Source organism: Coregonus lavaretus, assembly GCF_964263955.1.
Source record: "Coregonus lavaretus genome assembly, chromosome: 2".
In the NCBI taxonomy this organism is placed as follows: Eukaryota; Metazoa; Chordata; class Actinopteri; order Salmoniformes; family Salmonidae; genus Coregonus; species Coregonus lavaretus.
This window is the reverse complement of record NC_139989.1, coordinates 20,991,286-21,013,375: the sequence shown is the minus strand read 5'-3', so window position 1 is coordinate 21,013,375 and position 22,090 is coordinate 20,991,286. Positions and strand designations below refer to the sequence as shown.

The 22,090-nt window shown below is 43.6% G+C and overlaps 1 protein-coding gene across 2 annotated transcripts in view; it reads right to left on the bottom strand.

Moving 5' to 3' along the window:
* Positions 1-9,192: 9,192 nt before the first annotated feature.
* LOC311144790 (RNA-binding protein 33-like) overlaps positions 9,193-22,090 on the bottom strand; it is a 49,682-nt gene continuing 36,784 nt past the window's right edge. For both annotated transcript variants that reach the window (XM_084180918.1, XM_084180919.1), the window contains exons 15-19: positions 20,125-20,796; positions 17,928-18,095; positions 15,039-15,245; positions 14,534-14,622; positions 9,193-14,367 (exon numbers count right to left, since the gene is read on the bottom strand). In XM_084180918.1, coding sequence (XP_084037044.1) covers positions 14,319-14,367; positions 14,534-14,622; positions 15,039-15,245; positions 17,928-18,095; positions 20,125-20,796 — 1,185 coding nt within the window. In that variant the 3' untranslated portion in view covers positions 9,193-14,318. The remainder of the gene's footprint in view (positions 14,368-14,533; positions 14,623-15,038; positions 15,246-17,927; positions 18,096-20,124; positions 20,797-22,090) is intronic.

Here is a 22,090-nt window from a genome sequence, read left to right as displayed (position 1 = left end):
TTCATTTAAATTGTCAGTGTGGGACAGATATTCTGCCTCATGTATATTTCCTCTGCTTTTGTTGTATTTCTTTTTTCTTTGAGAAAATGTGAAATGCACATTCTGACAATTCAGTAACAGTATAAGTAGTAGCCTATAGAACAAAACGTTTCGTTGAATAAATTAATAAGTAACTCCTGTAAATGTACTAAAATGTATTTTTCTTTTCATATTTTGTAATAGGGAAATAGTTTTATAGAAATTACATGCGGCATATGCACAGTTTGGATAGTTTATAGCGTTCCAGTTAACTTTCATAACAGGGCGATGTGTCAGAAATGTCTAGAGTTTATTATTTATATGTTTATTACAAAATGAGATAAAGAAAATATTAAAACCTGCAGTTGTTACATGTCTTTTTCTAATAGCTCTTGGAAATTGACATTCTGGGTCCATAGGGGAACCTAGACTACCAAAGTGAAAATCAGAATTCGAACTGTTGCTTCAATTGCATAACTTTGGCGCAAGTCTCCCTTTGACACCAATGCATGTGTCTAAAATGCGAGTTAAGCGCGTTTATGACTCGACCCATGGAATTGTTTGGTGTATAGCTATGAATTATGTTTGAATTTTGCTCAAATGAAATGTGAAGTTTAACATATCGAGATAAAATTGCAAGGTTTCCGCTCTGCTTTGAACTGCCTAATGTCTGCTTGTGAAATGTAGAGACCCTATGTCAAATTTAACGAGGATTGCCTTTCGCAAATAACTTCTGAAAAATTTACAGACAGAACCGTGTTTGTTAGCCCTAAACCTGCTTGAAGACTGTGAGGAAACGTAGTTAAATCAAATATTTGCTCAATGAAGAGTTCACTGTCACATAATACACAAATGCCTCAAGGAACAGCGACTGATGCGCTCAGACAATGGCGCAGTATTCTAAGTCCTGCTGGCTGCCCACCAACGCATGGAATACGGTCTGTATTTACTTCACACATTATGGTCATACAACTGAATGATAGGCTGGCAAATGATTATATTTACATTTGAGTAATTTAGCAGATGCTATTATCCAGAGCGATGTGCCTTGCTCAAGGGAACATCGACATATTTCACCTGGTCGGCACGAGGATTCGAACCAGCGACCTTTCGGTTACTGGCCCAACGCTCTTACCCGCTAGGCTACTTGCCGCCTTAAATCTATTCAACGTCTGTGTTCTGATCATCATAACCCATTGGATTATCGAGATACATAAAATAGATATGATTTTGACTCAACATAATGAAAACGGTGGCATCAAGTCAATCTGTTAACATGTACAAGTGCGACACCATGTGGTTTAGGTACTTGAAATGTTTCCTTACTCAGGTGACAGAGCATTGGGGGGACAAAAGCATCAACCCCCATGACTTAGGTTCTATCTAGGTTACAACACAACCCTCATGACTAAAAACAACTTCATATTGACCTTCTCAATTGTCTAAACATTCTTTAATCTTCCAATGAAGGAGTGACTAGACAAAATGGACCAGCAGCAAGAATAGGAACACAACATTTGGTAAATTGGTACGATGTCCCAGAAGACTATACTGTAGATGAGATAGCTGATGCTAAATTGTTGGTCATGTTCTGTAAAAGGCTCTAGCTGGGAAAGTGGTGCAATGGTATTGGACACAAAATATATTACCTATATTTGACATACAGTGAATTCGGAAAGTATTCAGACCCCTTGACTTTTTCCAGATTTTGTTACATTACAGCCTTATTCTAAAATTGATGAAATTATTTTTTCCCCTCATCAATCTACACACAATACCCCATAATGATAAAGCGAAAACTTTTTTTTTTTTAGCAAAAATATACAAAATTAAAAACAGAAATACCTTATTTACATAAGTGTTCAAACCCTTCGCTATGAGACTCGAAATTGAGCTCAGGTGCATCCTGTTTCCATTTATCATCCTTGAGATGTTTCTACAACTTGATTGGAGTCCACCTGTGGTAATTCAATTGATTGGACAAGATTTGGAAAGGCACACACCTGTCTATATAAGGTCCCACAGTTGATAGTGCATGTCAGAGCAAAAACCAAGCCATGAGGTTGAAGGAATTGTCCGTAGAGCTCGAGACAGGTTTGTGTCGAGGCACAGATCTGGGTTAGGGTACCAAAAAACTTCTGCAAAAGGTTTGGAACAACCAAGACTCTTCCTAGAGCTGGCTGCCTGGCCAAACTGAGCATTCGGGGGAGAAGGGCCTTGGTCAGGGAGGTGACCCGATGGTCACTCTGACAGAGCTCCAAAGTTCCTCTGTGGAGATGGGAGAACCTTCCAGAAGGACAACCATCTCTGCAGCACTCCACCAATCAGACCTTTATGGTAGAGTGGCCAGATGGAAGACACTCCTCAGTAAAAGGCACATGACAGCCCACTTGGAGTTTGCCAAAAGGCACCTAAAGGACTCTCAGACCATGAGAAACAAGATTCTCTGGTCTGAAGAAACCAAGATTGAACTCTTTGGCCTGAATGCCAAGCGTCACGTCTGGAGGAAACCTGGCACCATCCCTACGGTGAAACATGGTGGTGGCAGCATCATGCTGTGGGGATGTTTTAAGCGGCAGGGACTGGGAGACTAGTCAGGATCGAGGGAAAGATGAACGGAGCCAAGTACAGAGAGATCCTTGATGAAAACCTGCTCCAGAGCGCTCAGGACCTCAGACTGGGGTGAAGGTTCACCTTCAAACAGGACAACAACCCTAAGCACACAGCCAAGACAATGCAGGAGTGGCTTCTGGACAAGTCTCTGAATGTCCTTGAGTGGCCCAGCCAGAGCCCGGACTTGAACCCGATCGAACATCTCTGGAGAGACCTGAAAATAGCTGTGCAGCGACGCTCCCGATCAAACCTGACAGCGCTTGAGAGAATTTGCAGAGAATGGGAGAAACTCCCCAAATACAGGTGTGCCAACTTGTAGCGTCATAACCAAGGAGACTCAAGGCTGTAATCGCTGCCAAAGGTGTTTCAACTAAGTACTGAGTAAAGGGTCTGAATACTGATGTAAATGTGATATTTCAGTTTTGTATTTTTAATACATTTGCAAAAAATCCTAAAAACCTGTTTTTGCTTTGTCATTATGGGGTATTGTGTGTCGATTGATGAGGGGGAAAATACTATTTAATACATTTTAGAATAAGGCTGTAACGTAACAAAATGTGGAAAAATTCAAGGGGTCTGAATACATTCCGAATGCACTGTATACAGTGAGGGAAAAAAGTATTTGATCCCCTGCTGATTTTGTACATTTGCCCACTGACATAGAAATGATCAGTCTATAATGTTAATGGTAGGTTTATTTTAACAGTGAGAGACAGAATAACAACAAAAAAGTCCAGAAAAACACATGTCAAAAATGTTATAAATTGATTTGCATTTTAATGAGGGAAATAAGTATTTGACCCCTCTGCAAAACATGACTTAGTACTTGGTGGCAAAACCCTTGTTGGCAATCACAGAGGTCAGACGTTTCTTGTAGTTGGCCACCAGGTTTGCACACATCTCAGGAGGGATTTTGTCCCATTCCTCTTTGCAGATCTTCTCCAAGTCATTAAGGTTTCGAGGCTGACGTTTGGCAACTCGAACCTTTAGCTCCCTCCACAGATTTTCTACGGGATTAACGTCTGGAGACTGGCTAGGCCACTCCAGGACCTTAATGTGCTTCTTCTTGAGCCACTCCTTTGTTGCCTTGGCCGTGTGTTTTGGGTCACTGTCATGCTGGAATACCCATCCATGACCCATTTTCAATGCCCTGGCTGAGGGAAGGAGGTTCTCACCCAAGATTTGACGGTACATGGCCCCGTCCATCGTCCCTTTGATGCGGTGAAGTTGTCCTGTCCCCTTAGCGGAAAAACACCCCCAAAGCATAATGTTTCCACCTCCATGTTTGACGGTGGGGATGGTGTTCTTGGGGTCATAGGCAGCATTCCTCCTCCTCCAAACACAGCGAGTTGAGTTGATGCCAAAGAGCTCAATTTTGGTCTCATCTGACCACAGCACTTTCACCCAGTTTGCCAATGAACATCTGAATGATTCAGAGGAGAACTTCAGACGGGCATGTATATGTGCTTTCTTGAGCAGGGGGACCTTGCGGGCGCTGCAGGATTTCAGTCCTTCACGGCGTAGTGTGTTACCAATTGTTTTCTTGGTGACTATGGTCCCAACTGCCTTGAGATCATTGACAAGATCCTCCCGTATAGTTCTGGGCTGATTCCTCACCGTTCTCATGATCATTGCAACTCCACAAGGTGAGATCTTGCATGGAGCCCCAGGCCGAGGGAGATTGACAGTTCTTTTGTGTTTCTTCCATTTGCGAATAATCGCACCAACTGTTGTCACCTTCTCACCAAGCTGCTTGGCGATGGTCTTGTAGCCCATTCCAGCCTTGTGTAGGTCTACAATCTTGTCCCTGACATCCTTGGAGAGCTCTTTGGTCTTGGCCATGGTGGAGAGTTTGGAATCTGATTGATTGCTTCTGTGGACAGGTGTCTTTTATACAGGTAACAAACTGAGATTAGGAGCACTCCCTTTAAGAGTGTGCTCCTAATCTCAGCTCATTACCTGTATAAAAGACACCTGGGAGCCAGAAATCTTTCTGATTGAGAGGGGATCAAATACTTATTTCCCTCATTAAAATGCAAATCAACATTTTTGACATGCGTTTTTCTTGATTTTGTTGTTGTTATTCTGTCTATCCCTGTTCAAAATAAACCTACCATTAAAATTATAGACTGATCATTTCTTTGTCAGTGGGCAAACATACAAAATCAGCAGGGGATCAAATACTTTTTTCCCTCACTGTACATCACATACACACCCCAGGTGAATGGTAGTTAACAATTTACATGAATGGGGTATACGTAAGGCATTCATAATACCTTCATGTATGTTGCAGTAGCATTCATACAACATTCATAACACATTTATTCAATATCATTCATAAGTGTTCTTCAAAATAAAACTCAGTTTTTATTATAATACAAAAAGTTATATTAGTAGAAAAATCTGGTGGGAGTAAACCAGACGGTTATTGTTGTTACTGACTGGGTGGGTTAAAGCCCGGAGCATTGAATGTTAATTTCTCTTCCATAAGCCGCCTCCAACGTTGATTTAGAGAATTTGACAGTACGTCCAACCGGCCTCACAACAGCAGACCACATGTAACCATGCCAGCCCAGGACCTCCACATCCGGCTTCTTCACCTACGGGATCATCGGAGACCAGCCACCCGGACAGCTGATTAAACTATGGGTTTGCACAAGCGAAGAATTTCAGCAAAAACTGTCAGAAACCATCTCAAGGAAGCTCATCTGCATGCTCGTCGTGGCCACTAGAGTGGTGGCGGTAGAGTTATGGTACGGGCAGACATAAGCTACGGACAACTAACACAATTACATTTTATCGATGGCAATTCGAATGCACAGAGATACCGTGACGAGATCCTAACACCCATTGTCGTGCCATTCATCCGCCGCCATCACCTCATGTTTCAGCATGATAATGAACGGCCCCATGTTGCAAGGATCTGTTCACAATTCCTGGAAGCTGAAAATGTCCCAGTTCTTCCATGGCCTGCATACTCACCATACATGTCACCATTGAGCATGTTTGGGATGCTCTGGATCGACGTGTACGACAGCGTGTTCCAGTTACTGCCAATATCCAGCAACTTCGCACAGCCATTGAAGAGGAGTGGGACAACACTCCACAGGCCACAATCAACAGCCTGATCAACTCTATGCGAAGGAGGTGTGTCGCGCTGCATGAGGCAAATGGTGGTCACACCAGATACTGACTGGTTTTCTGATCCACGCCTCGTTCATTTTAAAGGTATCTGTGACTGTATTCCCAGTCATGTGAGATCCATAGATTAGGGCCTAATGAATTTATTTCAATTGACTGATTTCCTTATATGAACTGTAACTCAGTAAAATCTTTGAAATTGTTGTAATATTGTGTTTATATTTTTGTTTAGTGTATTTCAAAGATACACCCAGAGCTGGTGCCATCCCCTACTGCCATTGTGGCCTTTAGCAAGGCATTTAACACTCAAAACTGTTACAAAGGTAATGCCCTTAAGGCTGACCCCGTGCTTCTCCCAACATGCTGCGTGAATAGTTTGTCAGGAGGTTGGGTACTGTGACACTAAGAACACACATTTCAGTTGTAAAATGGATGAATAAAGTTTTACTTGAGGGGACTTTTATTTTGAATACCACTTATGTTGAATTCATATGTTGTGAATGATTCTGCAACACTCAAAGGCGTTATTTATACCCCCTTAATAGAAAGTGTTGTCGAAAGGTAACAGACAAGGAATGATGACTCCCGAGTGGCGCAGTGGTCAAAGGCACTGCATTGCAGTGCTAGCTGTGCCACTAGAGATCCTGTTTCGAGTCCAGGCTCTGTCGCAGCCGGCCGCAACCGGGAGACCCATGGGCGGCGCACAATTGGTCCAGCGTCGTCCAAGGTAGGGGAAGGTTTGGCCGGCAGGGATGTGGGTTCGTTTCCCACGGGGGGCCAGTATGAAAAAACAACAAAAATAAAACGTATGCATTCACTAACTGTAAGTCGCTCTGGATAAGAGCGTCTGCTAAATGACTAAAATTAAAAAAAAAATGACTTTCAGAGGCTGATCGATCACAAATACTAAGATTAGGCTTCACTCTCTTGAATAAATTGTTGTAGGCATATTAACCTATTACATGAATGAACTGTGATAAAAAGGTCTATAGAGCCACAGTATGGTTGGTCAATGTTTAATGCTGTACTACTGAGTAGCTCTCTACATCTTATACTGAGCAGAGTGTTAGAGCAAACGAAGACTAGAAGTACAGAGTAAATGCCCCCCAAGTCTCCAAAAGAGGTAGGGCCACTGCAAGGTTTCTGAAGTCTGACCACTGTTGCAACACGACTAGGAATTCCACTTCCTTCTCTAGAGTCACCTACATTGTGTATTGTTGTTGATATTGTGAGGCGGAAACTTGGGAGAGACAAAGCGGCACGTCTCCTCCAGAGTGTTGACCTTGGGTCTCTGGCAGATACAAAAGCGGCTGAGCGAAAGCATTCCGCAGAGCAGGTAAATAAAGCTCTCTCTAATCCCTGTGGGGGCCTCATGTTTGACTGCTGCCTGCTGCAGTTTGAACAACCAATTCAACAATTGGGGACATTTGCAAACATGAGCAGTCATCTGGCAATTTGGAAAACACAACTTGGTTTCTTAGGGGTTACGTTTCTGCAATGGCAGGGACAATGATGGCTGCTTGAAAATGGAAGTTTGCATACATTTTATTGAGGACACTTCTGATGGATTGCATCTGCTGTGGCCAACAACCATTAGGTGTCTCTGCAACACTGTAAATGGTTGGTAGTAACTTGGAAAAAGCTACACAGGCTCTTCCTCAAATAGCACATGTGCAAGAGTACATAACTCCAAATGTTCAAAGGAAGTGGTAATTACAGTGAGGGAAAAAAGTATTTGATCCCCTGCTGATTTTGTACCTTTACCCACTGACAAAGAAATGATCAGTCTATAATTTTAATGGTAGGTTTATTTGAACAGTGAGAGACAGAATAACAACAAAAAAATCCAGAAAAACGCATGTGAAAAATGTTATGAATTGATTTGCATTTTAATGAGGGAAATAAGTATTTGACCCCCTCTCAATCAGAAAGATCTGTCTCCCAGGTGTCTTTTATACAGGTAACGAGCTGAGATTAGGAGCACAGTCTTAAAGGGAGTGCTCCTAATCTCAGTTTGTTACCTGTATAAAAGACACCTGTCCACAGAAGCAATCAATCAATCAGATTCCAAACTCTCCACCATGGCCAAGACCAAAGAGCTCTCCAAGGATGTCAGGGACAAGATTGTAGACATACACAAGGCTGGAATGGGCTACAAGACCATCGCCAAGCAGCTTGGTGAGAAGGTGACAACAGTTGGTGCGATTATTCGCAAATGGAAGAAACACAAAAGAACTGTCAATCTCCCTCGGCCTGGGGCTCCATGCAAGATCTCACCTCGTAGAGTTGCAATGATCATGAGAACGGTGAGGATTCAGTCCAGAACTACACGGGAGGATCTTGTCAATGATCAAGGCAGCTGGGACCATAGTCACCAAGAAAACAATTGGTAACACACTACGCCGTGAAGGACTGAAATCCTGCAGCGCCCGCAAGGTCCCCCTGCTCAAGAAAGCACATATACAGGCCCGTCTGAAGTTTGCCAATGAACATCTGAATGATTCAGAGGAGAACTGGGTGAAAGTGTTGTGGTCAGATGAGACCAAAATCGAGCTCTTTGGTATCAACTCAACTCGCCGTGTTTGGAGGAGGAGGTGCCTATGACCCCAAGAACACCATCCCCACCGTCAAACATGGAGGTGGAAACATTATGCTTTGGGGGGGGGTTTTCTGCTAAGGGGACAGGACAACTTCACCCCATCAAAGGGACGATGGACGGGGCCATGTACTGTGAGAACCTCCTTCCCTCACCCATGGCATTGAAAATGGGTCGTGGATGGGTATTCCAGCACGACAATGACCCAAAACACACAGCCAAGGCAACAAAGGAGTGGCTCAAGAAGAAGCACATTAAGGTCCTGGAGTGGCCTAGCCAGTCTCCAGACCTTAATCGCATAGAAAATCTGTGGAGGGAGCTGAAGGATCGAGTTGCCAAACGTCAGGCTCGAAACCTTAATGACTTGGAGAAGATCTGCAAAGAGGAGTGGGACAAAATCCCTCCTGAGATGTGTGCAAACCTGGTGGCCAACTATAAGACACATCCGACCTCTGTGATTGCCAACAAGGGTTTTGCCAACAAGTACTAAGTCATGTTTTGCAGAGGGGTCAAATACTTATTTCCCTCATTAAAATGCTAATCAATTTTTTACATTTTTTACATGCGTTTTTCTGGATTTTTTTGTTGTTATTCTGTCTCTCACTGTTCAAATAAACCTACCGGCTGATCATTTCTTTGTCAGTGGGCAAACATACAAAATCACCAGGGGATCAAATACTTTTTTCCCTCACTGTACATAGGCATACTTTTATAATCATAAGCATGACTTGAGCATAATTATTTTCTACTTATAGTTAGCACATCATACTAAGCATCAATCGCACTGCCTTTAATTTCAAAGTTAATTCAAGAAAACCAAAAGATAAAATACATTGGTGTTTATTTAGGTATGGCATCACTTAATTATTCAACAATGTACATTGTAACTTGTATATTTTGTCAAATAATTGAATTTTTCAACATGTTGCATTTCAGTTTACAAATGCATCTCAAGCAAACATTTCACGGACAAACACTGACATTTTTGAACATCGTTGCGTCAAAACTTTGGGTTGTACAATCTTGATTGATCAACATTTCTTTCAACACAAATGTGAAACATACATTTTGGTATATTTTCAACAATTCAAGTCAGTTTTTTCAGTGCTTGACAATATCACACCGTACACGGTATAAGAAATCAGTGGTGTCTTTTTTACGATCCAACCAAACATTTGAATGCCGAGCATAGCTGGCATGACTTGGGTGGAGTGGAAGCGTGTGGCTTTAAGCGTGTCTGATCTGTGAACCCGGGTGTCGTCACAGAGATGTTAACCTCCATCCATTGGGCTAACAAACAAAGGTAATCCAGGCAGGGCCCCTGCTTGATACAGAGGGTTAAGAGCAGCAACAACCACAATAACAACACACCTCAACTGAGTCAATGCCAACCTTGGAGGTTGGAAGGATAGGGTTACAGGAAAAGGAGTTGTTGGAAGAAGCAGAAGTCTGGGCCAATGGGGTTTGAGGCCCAAAACCATGCTGCAAAATAAACTGAATTATCAAGAGGAGAAAAGTAGTCAATCGTGTTCTCACAGGACCTGCAAACAACCAAACAGTGTTAGCATTGATGTAAGGCGTCAGTCCGCGGGATTCAACCTGAAACGGAGAAAAGGAGTCAACTATGGACATTCAGCTGTGGTCCTGCAAAAAACAAATGCGCTTCTGGATCCCATCCAAAACACCTAAGTGAAGAATGAGAAATGTTAGTAGATTCAAAGTTTGGATATCTTTTAAACATCAGGCGTGTCTTCAACCCAACGGTCATACATTTGGGGGCCATGTTAACATTTTAAGCAGCATATACAGTAGTTATATGTTAGAAAACCATTGACATTTAAAAGAAAATAATCAATAGCAAACAAACAATTAGACGATATGAGCAGATCAAATCTGTCAATCAGTAGATGTAGCATCTTGTTTAAAACCTAAATTAGTGCAGCTTTCAAAAAATCATCAACATTAAACAGCTAAAGAGGAGTGCTCCAAACCTGATGACATAAAAAGCAAAACGTTCATCATAAAGTACATGCAAGTACAATGGCAATAAAAACCTTAGAAACAAGGTACAAATAGGTCCAATATGAACCTGGTTCTCTGTTACCAGACATAACCTTCATGTCTTTTACTAATGCGATTTAAATGGCATTGCCAATACTTTTCAAATCCATAGGATTCATAATTTAAATTCAACACAAAAAACCTTGACCCACGTGCAAAGAAGTGGCCAGTTCAAACATCTAACAAAACAAAACCTTAGTCAGTAGAGTCAAAGAGAAAGCACGAAACGGGAACAATGACAAACAAAACAACTTAAATTGTCCTCAATTGTAACATGCAGCCCTGTACGACTTACAAGGATTACAGGAAACCGCCAGGTAACACATGCAGCTCTTCCTCCTTATGCTTACAGCTAATACTATGGCATCTTAAATATTTTATTTATTATCAGTGCTGTGTGTTGGGGAGGATGGAGGTAATTAAATGTAAACTATGAATATATACACTCATATACTACGTATAAAGATACTCAAATACTTGACAAAAAAAATGAAGATTCATTGCCAGAAATAATGGCAGATTGTACCAAACTGGCATGTAATGGAACTATGTCGCCTACATTCAAAAGTACAAGTTACCTAATCTTACTGATACACCTAGTTCAAGTTTTATTGTGCAACAAGCAATTGTTAAAGGATTTGGTAAAACAGCACAGGGAGAGGAGTCAGTGTAAGAGACAATACCAGGGAGGATAAAAACTAACCATTACCTTAAGAAAAATATTAGATCACAATGAATGACAGCTGGCATCCGAATTGAGCTTCCTCACCGTAAAGACAAAGACATCAGACACACAGACAAAGTTGTGGGCTAGAATAGTTAAATCGGCGTCACATACCCATATTTTCATGGTATATATAGGCCTTATTTTATTTTCCCTTTAAAACGTCTTCAAATATCTACGAACAGAAACAGGGTCCAGGCTCCCTTTAGTTTTCGTTCTACATACAAATGAAACACTTGTAGAATAATTATAGTCTGGACACATCCGTTTTTTTTTTATATATATAAAACGGTTAACTTGATACAAAGCACATAATGAGAACTCAAAACGTTTGGAAAAATGATAAACATTCGGTGAAAGTTCTACTTGTTTGGTGTTATGTACATGATTACTAATACACTGACAATGGTTGCCCCCACACCTTCCGAAGCGGAACATGTATTGCGCTAAATGACCTGAATGAAATTATACTAAATAATGTAATTATACTGCAACTGTTTTATTCTGATCTCTTATTATGGAAGGTTTGTCACTTTTGGAAGCAAAATAAAATAAAAACCTAACCAAGCCTTGATCCAGCAATATACTGAAAGGTACTATGTTGTCCACTGATGCAAATATGCCTTTGTTGCACCAGATACCAGGTTTGAGTAAACCTGAAATCCATCAATAATAAAAAAATAAAAAAGTATGTGTGTGTGTGTGTGTGTGTGTGTGTGTGTGTGTGTGTGTGTGTGTGTGTGTGTGTGTGTGTGTGTGTGTGTGTGTGTGTGTGTGTGTGTGTGTGTGTGTGTGTGTGTGTGTGTGTGTGTGTGTGTGTGTGTGTGTGTGTGTGTGTGTGTGTGTGTGTGTGTGTGTGTGTGTATGTATGTATGTATGTATGTATGTATACGTTCATTATCTAGATAATAACTTAGTATAGAATGAGTTTGTAAATTTGTATTTTTCTTTTAAGTAAAAAAAACTTAACAGAACTTTCCTTTTGCAGCTTGGTGTTATCATCAGAATGCTAAACTACAAAAACATAGATTGGCAAGACTGCTACAACATTTTGAATTGTGGCGAAACACAAAACAATCCAGTATCCTTGTTTACCTATTGAATCAAAGTAAAATGTACTATTAAATTAAAGTTTACTATTAAATGAAAGTAAGAGTGCTGCTAAATTGTTGTCCCCCCCCCCACCAAATATATTTTAAAAAGTGGGACGGGAAAATATTTTTAGTGTAAACTTAAATGACAAAAACCAGACAAAGTATGTAGAAATTATAATTTACATATATATTTTTTAATAATATAATCTTTGAGAACTAGAAATCTCTAAAATAAAAGCTAGACAGTTAGGGAGAACAGAAAATTCTAAAAACGATGAATTTAGGAGTATTTTTGGCATGGCTGGATTACTGACCGGACACGCAGGGCACATACCCAGGGCCCCCGATTAGGGCCCCCGATTAGGGCCCCCGATTAGGGTACCCATTGCTTTTGTTATAATGTGTGAGCATAAGAAAACAGCCATGGCAAAATGCGATGTATAGAATTGCAGGAAATTAGCTGAAAAACAGCACATTTGTCTCTCCGCCGCCAATTCTGGATCGAATGAAGCTGTGGCAATGGGCCGTCCACGCCCATTACCACACCCCCCAACACGCCCACCAGATAAACCCCTTTTTGATCCAGAAAAACCTTGCCTGACCCCCCACCCACCTTCCGCGACAGTTGCCACCACTGCTAAAACAAAATCTAGGGGAAACACTGACAAACCTTTAAAATTAATCTGTAATGATGATTTATTTTGGAGCTAGCAAACCCACTAAACCGGACATGTACCAATGAAATCAGAAATGCCAACAATATACAAAACTAAACATGTTGAGTGCATCCCCAAAATTAAAATGTCTAAAACGCATTCCGAGATCACAAACTTAGGTGCCCTATTCATGTTTACCCAGTTAAAAGACTATACGAACGGCTCCCTATTAAAGTACACGTTTTTCTAATGATCAAGTAACGCTACCGGTCAAAATAGACTCACTAGCTTGAGAAGGACAATTAAACCAGTCTTTCTGCGTAACGTCAATGAACTTCAGTGTAGAGAAAATCTAACAATTACACACTATTTATCCATGTCATCCAGCCTAGTATTCCTCCGAAACTGAAAGGTGAAGACATGGTGGCCAGTCAAAACAAGGGCTTTCTTTAACAGAAGAGTGAAATTATGTTAGGAATAGGTTTAAGAACTTCCTATAATGTTGCATGGCTAATCAATCTAGATTCTATTTGAACAAAAATCCTTGGAATCGTTACCTGGTGCAAGTGCAAGTTTGAATGATCACCATAATCACCCTCAAACTGCATTAGAACAGATTGTTTTTTTAATGGCTTAAGTTCTCCACTAGGCAGTGCCATTTACCCAGAAACTAAATGATGCTTGAGGAAGGGCTCTATACGAAAAGCCACCCCATAGTTTCCAATCCACAATAATTATGAAATGCTGCCATCTATAGAAGGAAAATGGCACTTCCAGAATGGAAAATATGTAGTGGCAAGCCTCGCACCTATTCTACACCTGTTTCATTCAGCCAAGACCTACATCAGCAGCTTGCCTCGAATCAAAAACACCTGTTCAGAAAATTTGCAAAATCTCCAGGTACAAGTTAAATAGCCTATACACAGATCTCCAAAACTCTTCTCCCTAATCGTTGATATCGATGGTGTTCACAACTGAGCTGAGCGTGGGAGCAACCATTATCCAGTGTCAACCACTATTTCTTGTTGTCGTTAGTGCCCGATGCACAAACCTTTTACTCAAACCTTTTCTCATCTTTTCACAGACTATCCAGTATCTTCCCTCTAGAGTCACGTCTGTCCAAGTGTCCAGACCAGCGACCATAAACATATTGTCACATGAAACCGGCATTGAACCTCCCCCTTGACGGCAATTCAACCATGAGCAAAACATGCTGCTTTGTGTTGACGTTTTCCACAGTAGATAGTCAGCAGGTGAGGCGGTCAGGGGTGCTTGTTGTGAGGAGGATGAGGGTGCGGTGTAGGCTCTTAGCGTTCCATAGGGCTGTGGATCTGTACACGGAAGCCTCCAAGCCGCATGAGCGCCAGGCGTGACGTCCTGCACTGGGCGCTCGACACCTCCCTCTACAGCGCGCTTCAGACATCAATCAGTGACACGTCAATATGGGACAAATCTATCATATGCCTGTATGGTTCCAAAAGAAAGATGCCTCGATGAGTAAGCGTTCTAATTTGGTGTTAGGTATAAGCCCTATTCATAATGATGCATTTTGGGGAGACTACAATTTCAGAATAGTGACAGAGGATTGTGGGTTTTAAAAAGGGAGAGTGAAACAAAGTGGTTTATTTACCTGTTGAAGCTGACTTGGAAACTCAAGGCATGCTGGGGATTGTGAAATTTGGCAATGGCTTTCCTCTGCTGGGGCAGCATTTTGAACATCTGCAGCAGCATAAGCAGAACAAGGGAAGAGCAGGCGTGTTTAGAACAAGTTGCTGCTACCCCCATCTCAAGCTTCTCTTCTCTCCCACAAGAGGGAGCATGGGCGGATGGGGGAGGCATGTGTGGTTATATTACATTCTGTAGCTAGAGGGTGCTAGCAGACCACAATCGGATCCACATTACAGTCCACCAATATGAGACGGAGCATAAAAGAGGTTCCACCGGTGGAGCAGGGAAGCATGGAGGGAGAGTAGGGAATGCGTCCCAAATGGCACCCTAGAGAGTGCTCTACTTTATATATATATATATATATATATATATACACACACATACACACAAAAGTTGTGCCCTATCTAGGGAATACTAGGGTGCCATTTGGGACGCAGCACGGAGAGAGACAAGGAGAGAAGGCCTACCTGGATGGGGCCGATTGAGTTGAGCAAGTTTCGGAGCTGCGCGTCGGTGGTGGATGTGGAGAGGCCGTCTATGGACACAGTACAGGCCTGGCTGTCCCCTGCCCCTCGCTGGCTCTGTCTGGTGGGAATCAGGCGCCCACGCCCCAGCTGACCCGCTCCTCCAGCCCCCGCTGCCCCTCTGGCTCTGCCACGCCCTGGGACAACCACCTGCACCAGGCAGGGAGGAAAGAAAGGGGGAGGGGGAAAAAAGAGAGGAAACTGCTTGAACCTCTAATGCAGGTGTTGATGTTTTAATTCCGCATCCAGCCGAGTGGTAATGAGGCGCGAATTCGGAAAGCGCGTCTCATTGTATTCAGACCCCTTGAATTTTACAGTTTTTTTTACGTTACAGACAAATTGTTTCTTCCCCTCAATGTACACACAATACCCCATAATGACAAAGCAAAAACAGGTTTAATTTTTTTATATATATATATATATATGAAATCTCACATTTACTGAAGTATTCAGACCCTTTACTCAGTACTTTGTTGAAGCACCTTTGGCAGTGATTACAGCCTCGAGTCTTCTTGGGTATGACGCTACAAGCTTGGCACACCTGTATTTGGGGAGTTTAAATAGCGTCGCTGCACAGCTATTTGCAGGTCTCTTCAGAGATGTTCGATCGGGTTCAAGTCCAGGCTCTGGCTGGCCCACTCAAGGACATTCAGAGACTTGTCCCAAAGCCTCCTGCATTGTCTTGGCTGTGTGCTTAGGGTCATTGTCCTGTTAGAAGGTAAACCTTCGCCCCAGTCTGAGGTCCTGAGCGCTCTGGAGCAGGTTTTCATCAAGGATCTCTCTGTACTTTACTCCGTTCATCTTTCCCTCCATCCTGACTAGTATCCCAGTCCCTGCCGCTGAAAACCATTCCCACAGCATGATGCTGCCACCACCATGCTTCACCGTAGGGACGGTGCCAGGTTTCCTCCAGACATAAAGCTTGGCATTCAGGCCAAAGAGTTCAATCTTGGTTTCATCAGACCAGAGAATCTTGTTTCTCATGGTCTGAGAGTCTTTAGGTGCCTTTTGGCAAACTCCAAGTGGGCTGTCATGTGCCTTTTACTGAGGAGTGGCTTCCATCTGGCCACTCATCCATAAAGGTCTGATTGGTGGAGTGCTGCAGAGATTGTTGTCCTTCTGGATGGTTCTCCCATCTCCATAGAAAAACTCTGGAGCTCTGTCAGTGACCATCGGGTTCTTGGTCACTTCGCTGACCAAGGCCCTTCTCCCCGATTGCTCAGTTTGTCAGAGCGGCCAGCTCTAGGAAGAGCCTTGGTGGTTTCACACTTCTTCCATTTTAAGAATGATGGAGGCCACTGTGTTCTTGGGTACCTTCAATGCTGCAGGAACTTTTTGGTACCCTTCCCCAGATCTGTGCCTCGACACAATCCTGTCTTGGAGCTCTACGGACAATTCCTTCGACCTCATGGCTTGGTTTTTGCTCTGACATGCACTGTCAACTGTGAGACCTTATATAGACAGGTGTGTGTCTTTCCAAATCATGTCCAATCAATTGAACTTACCACAGGTGGACTCCAAGTTGTAGAAACATGTCAAGGATGATAAATGGAAACAGGATGCACCTGAGCTCAATTTCGAGTCTCATAGCAAAGGGTCTGAATACTATATACTATTCCTGTTTTTGTTTTTTTATAAAATTGCAAAAATTTCTAAAAAGCTGTTTTGGCTTTGTTATTATGGGATATTGTGTGTAGATTGATGAGGAAAAAACATAATTTAAACAATTTTAGAATAAGGCTGTAACTTAACAAAATGTGGAAAAAGTCAAGGGGTCTGAATACTTTCCGAATGCACTGTAAATGTACGTCATTTAGCAGATGGTCTTATCCAGAGTGACTTACATAATAATAATATGCCATTTAGCAGACGCTTTTATCCAAAGCGTGCATACATTTTTGTGTATGGGTGGTCCCGGGGATCGAACCCACTACCTTGGCGTTACAAGCGCCGTGCTCTACCAGCTGAGCTACAGAGGACCACACATCTACCAGGGTCTACCGTTTTTCAGCATGAGTGAAAAAAAAATCTAAATTTTCACATAAACACCTCCAGGCTGCTGAGCTGGTGCTTTTGCTTGATTGATTTATCATATTTCTACATACGGCATCAACGTCAAAACATGATGACTGCTGCCTGCGCGCATCTGTTGTATCTTCATACGAGAGCGAGGGAGGGAGGGAGCGGTGTGTTCGTTCGTCAGCCACCGCGGCGGAGAGAGGGAGCGACCCCAGAGTACAAAGAAGGAGAGAGCCAGCCAACCAGGCGTCATGGTGGCTGCCTTTCCCTGTCAGTGTCGCCGAGTAGAGAGCGTCCGTCCGGTCCCCCGAGACGGCAGGCTGGTGACAGGCGTGCAGAGGCCAGGGGACCCCGTGTAGCAGCCGTGTCACGTCGACTCTCAGCTTGTCAACATTACTACACCTGGCATACTGTCCTGTCTTAAGTTATTACCAGAGCTACTCCAATGGTACAGCTACTAATATAAATGGCAGGGGAATGCCAGAGGCATAAAAAACATAGCGAATAGTATTCAGAGAGGATTTTCTTACATCTATATTTAAGAGGAAAGTTCTATGTAGCGCTCCTGTCAAAAATACTACACCTGCCCTTAATATTACAGTATTGGCTGGTGGACCAAAAACCTAGTTGCAGACCCTGGTAAGTAACGCTATAGCATGTTAGCTAGGCCCTGTTTAGAGTCCACCGGTTCCATCCCAAATGGCACCTCAAATGGCTATGTAGGGAATAAGGTGCCATTTGGGACACAAACACTGTCTTTTTTTAATGTAGTGCTGGTAATGGTGATAGGTGTGAGTAGATATAACAACCTACCCTGTTGCCCATGCCCCCTCTGCCCCCCTGTGTGACCAGGCCCTGTATGGGCTGTTCGACGGGGGGGTTGGCCAGGGTTACCTTCCTCACTGGGCCCTGGCGGAGCTGGAGGGCTGGCCTGGTGGCCTGCTGCTGGATGGGGGCGCTGGCACCACTCACATCTCCTCCCTAGAGATCACACAGCACAGGGAAAATAAATAGACTGCAGGGCTGTGTCCTAAATGGCACCCTATTCCCCATATAGTGCACTACTTTTGACCAGAGTCCTATGGGGGTGACAACGTAGTGCACTATCGCAGGCTATAGGGTGCCATTTGGGACACATACTCTGATCAACAGACTTTCTACTAATTTCTCGGTTTTAACACAGTTACACAGTGTAGTCTGGCTGGAGTCCTTGGATTCAATGCAGGGGCCTGGCGATGCAGAGAACACAGACCGATCAAGGATTCCAGACATAAAATCGAACACCAAAATGGTTGAAAATGGTCCTGTCGAAATGCGCCCTTGAGCAATGTCTGAAGCGAGTCTGGCTTTCCTAGTCTCACACCACAATACCCATGAAGACATTAGCTTTGAGGCGGAGCACTGTGGGCCTCATGCTGAGAATGGATCCAACATGGTTACCCTCTGGTTATTAAATAGTTACAGATAGCTAGGGCTGTATAGCTTACACACATGCACACCCAAACAAGCACACACACACAGGCTGAAAGAGATGAAGGTTGTTCCTCCTCTTAATGTGACAGATCAATACTGGGAAAAGAGGGAAAAAAGGGGAGAAAGACAGCAGTGCTATCTGACTCTGACCGGTCTCCTGCTGTCATCCCACAGTAAATGGATTAATCCTCCTATAGAAATCTACAGCTGCTGATTGCACCCATCAGATGCTAAGCTGCATTACACCTGAGTGACACCGGCTTGACATGTTCCCCGTCCCATTACCCCACCCCCTATCCTCCCCACCCCCCTGGCTTTTGTATCGCGTGTTCCATTGTTGGGCCCTATTCTGCCTGATTAAACCCCCCCCCCCCCTTATCTGCACTGCCTAAACTATACAAATCCAATTCCCTCAAAAGTGGCGACTCTTTCTTACACAGGTATTATGGCGCAGAGCCGCCCTGCTAAGGGAAGATTAATTGACGCGAGTCGTGAGTTGACGTTGAACGTTTCTATGGCTCACACACCTGAGAGGCGGCTGCTGTAGAGGGAGGGAGAGAGATAACATTGTCAGGCTGCCGTCGATGACAGCGGAACAATGTGTGGTGGAGAAAGTATCTGGAGAATCTGCTTTTCAGCACAGCTATGGGCTCCCTCTCTCCCTCGGAGATGCAGCACTTCAGATAGCTCGGAACAGGTTTCTACTAACGTGGCTGACACTCAGTTATCTTAATTTATGGCAGCAGAGAGAGAGCCTGCGATTCAGCCTTTACAGCCTAATCCTCTGGGATGGGAGCAAAGCAGCTTACTCCAAAATACATCACATCTCACAACTGCCTCATCAACGACAGATATGACTGTTTTAACACAAAGCCTTTTCCAATTTACACCCGAGATTAATTCATAATTAAGGCGGCAGTAGTGATTTGAACCAATGTGAATAAACTGATCATAAACTGATTTCTGAATCTGGACCCAGTTGGCTCATAACTGTCTTGCCTGTTTCGCACTTAAAGTTCCCATGTCTATATATTTTAAAGACAATATAGGGATGCCTTTAAAAAGGACAGACACCAAACTTTAGGAGCAGTGAACTGGTGTCTCTAACACCAAATACATTTGATAAAAGTCTGATAAATGCCAGACAGTTCACTTTAATGACTCGTGCCTTTTAATATTGTAAAGATGGGTGTGGAAGCATCTTCAATACCACCACTCAAATATGTTACAAAACATGTGGTCCTCCTAGGGAGTGGGTGACATTTAAAAGTATCTGGAAATTCTTGGGTTGAATTAACTTTCAAGGAAACGATAGAAGGTACCGAACGTACCGCAGGACAAAGGCAAAACGAAACAAAGACAAAACAAAGACAAAACGAAACAAAGACACTGTTTAGGACTGCAAAATTCAGGTAGATTTTCTAAAATTCCCAGACATCCTGGTTGGAGGATTTCCTGTTTATTCCCTCCAGATTCTGGGAATCTTGCAACCCTATGTCTGTCAGTCCAAAAGCAAATCACCAAACCAGGAACTCACCCCTCCTAGAAGCTTGACCACTCTGACTTTCTGTGGGACTTGCGGCCCTGCTCCGTCTCCACTATTGGCTCGCTGCATCACAGTTCTCTTCACCCCTGACTTAGGCCCCAGAGACTGGGCCTGGCCTGAACCCATACCCGCCATCGGGACTCCCTGCATGGGCATGTTCCCCATGGGAGGGGCCCCCCCTGGTCTGATAGGGTTCAGCTGGGTAACGTTCCACCTCTGCTGCCCGTGTTGCTGTTGCCACTGGACCTGCTGGTTAGGGTTGGGACCGGGGCCCCCGGGGCCAGTGTTCTGCCCCTGCTGGCCGCCCTGCCAGCCTGGAGCCGGGGCTTGCTGACCCTGGCCCTTGGTCAGGCGGGTCTTGACGTTCTGGTGGAGCGCGAGGGGCGTCTGTGGGGCTTCCCTGCCGTTAGGAGGGAAGGCAGTAGAGCCTTGCTGGGGCTGTTGAGGTTTAGGAGGAAACTGACGCTGCTGCTGTTGTTGGTGTTGCGGCTGTTGTTGTGGTGGGTCACCTTGGCCGTTGATGCGTTCCAGTAGCTCTTTCTTGCGGACGCTGGCCTGCATCTGCCTCCTCATCTCCTTCCTCTTCAGGATCTCCTCCCGGAGACGCTTCTGCTCCTCGATCTTCAGACGGTACTGCCGCGTCTCCTCGTCCTCGTCCGGATCCTACAACCAACCGAACAATATGAGAAACATCCCAAAGACACATCAAACTCACCATGTGCTAGTAACATGGTCTGCATCCACAATGGAACCCTATTCCCATTATAGTGCACTACTTTTGACCAAAGCCCTATTGGCCCTCAGAATAGTGATGGGGAAAGAAATTGATAGTTTCATATCGTGATATTATTTTTGCCGATATATTGTATAGTATCTTTTTTACAATATTGCATAATTATTTTTACGCTAGTTTGCTGTACCAAAACTCCAGTATTTTTCCTTCATAGCTTGCTCTTTTTAAATAATGAGCCCATTTGTTTTCAGCACTTTTATTTCCATGACTGATCAAAACTCGTTTTCTCATAGCTCTCTCGTCCCTCCGCAGCAGACTTTTGCTCTCAGAACAGCCTCAATTCATTGGGGCATGGACTCTACAAGGTGTCGAAAGCGTTCTATAGGGATGCTGGTCCATGTTGACTCCATAGCTTCCCACAGTTGTGTCACGATGGCTGGATGTCCTTTGGGTGGTGGACCATTCTTGATACACACGGGAAACTGTTGAGTATGAAAACCCCAGCAGTGTTGCAGTTCTTGACACACTCAAATCGGTGCGCCTGGCACCTACTACCATACCCCGTTCAAAGACACTAAAATCGTTTGTCTTGCCCATTCACCCTCTGAATGGCACACAATCCATGACTCAAGGCTTAAAAATCCATCTTTAACCTGTCTCCTCCCCTTCATCTACACTGATTGAAGTGGATTTAACAAGTGACATCAATAAGGGATTATAACTTTCACCTGGTCAGTCTATGTCATGGAAAGAGCAGGTGTTCCTAATGTTTTGTAAACTCAGCAAAAAAAAGAAACGTCCTCTCAGTCAACTGCGTTTATTTTCAGCAAACTTAACATGTGTAAATATTTGTATGAACATAAGATTCAACTAACTGAGACAAACTGAACAAGTTCCACAGACATGTGACTAACAGAAATTGAATAATGTGTCCCTGAACAAAGGGGGGGACAAAATCAAAAGTAACAGTCAGTATCTGGTGTGGCCACCAGCTGCATTAAGTACTGCAGTGCATCTCCTCCTCATGGACTGCACCAGATTTGCCAGTTCTTGTTGTGAGATGTTACCCTACTCTTCCACCAAGGCACCTGCAAGTTCCCGGACATTTCTGGGGGAAATGGCCCTAGCCTTCACCCTCCGATCCAACACCGCGACTTGTCAGTGAAGAGCACTTTTTGCCAGTCCTGTCTGATCCAGCAACGGTGGGTTTGTGCCCATAGGCGA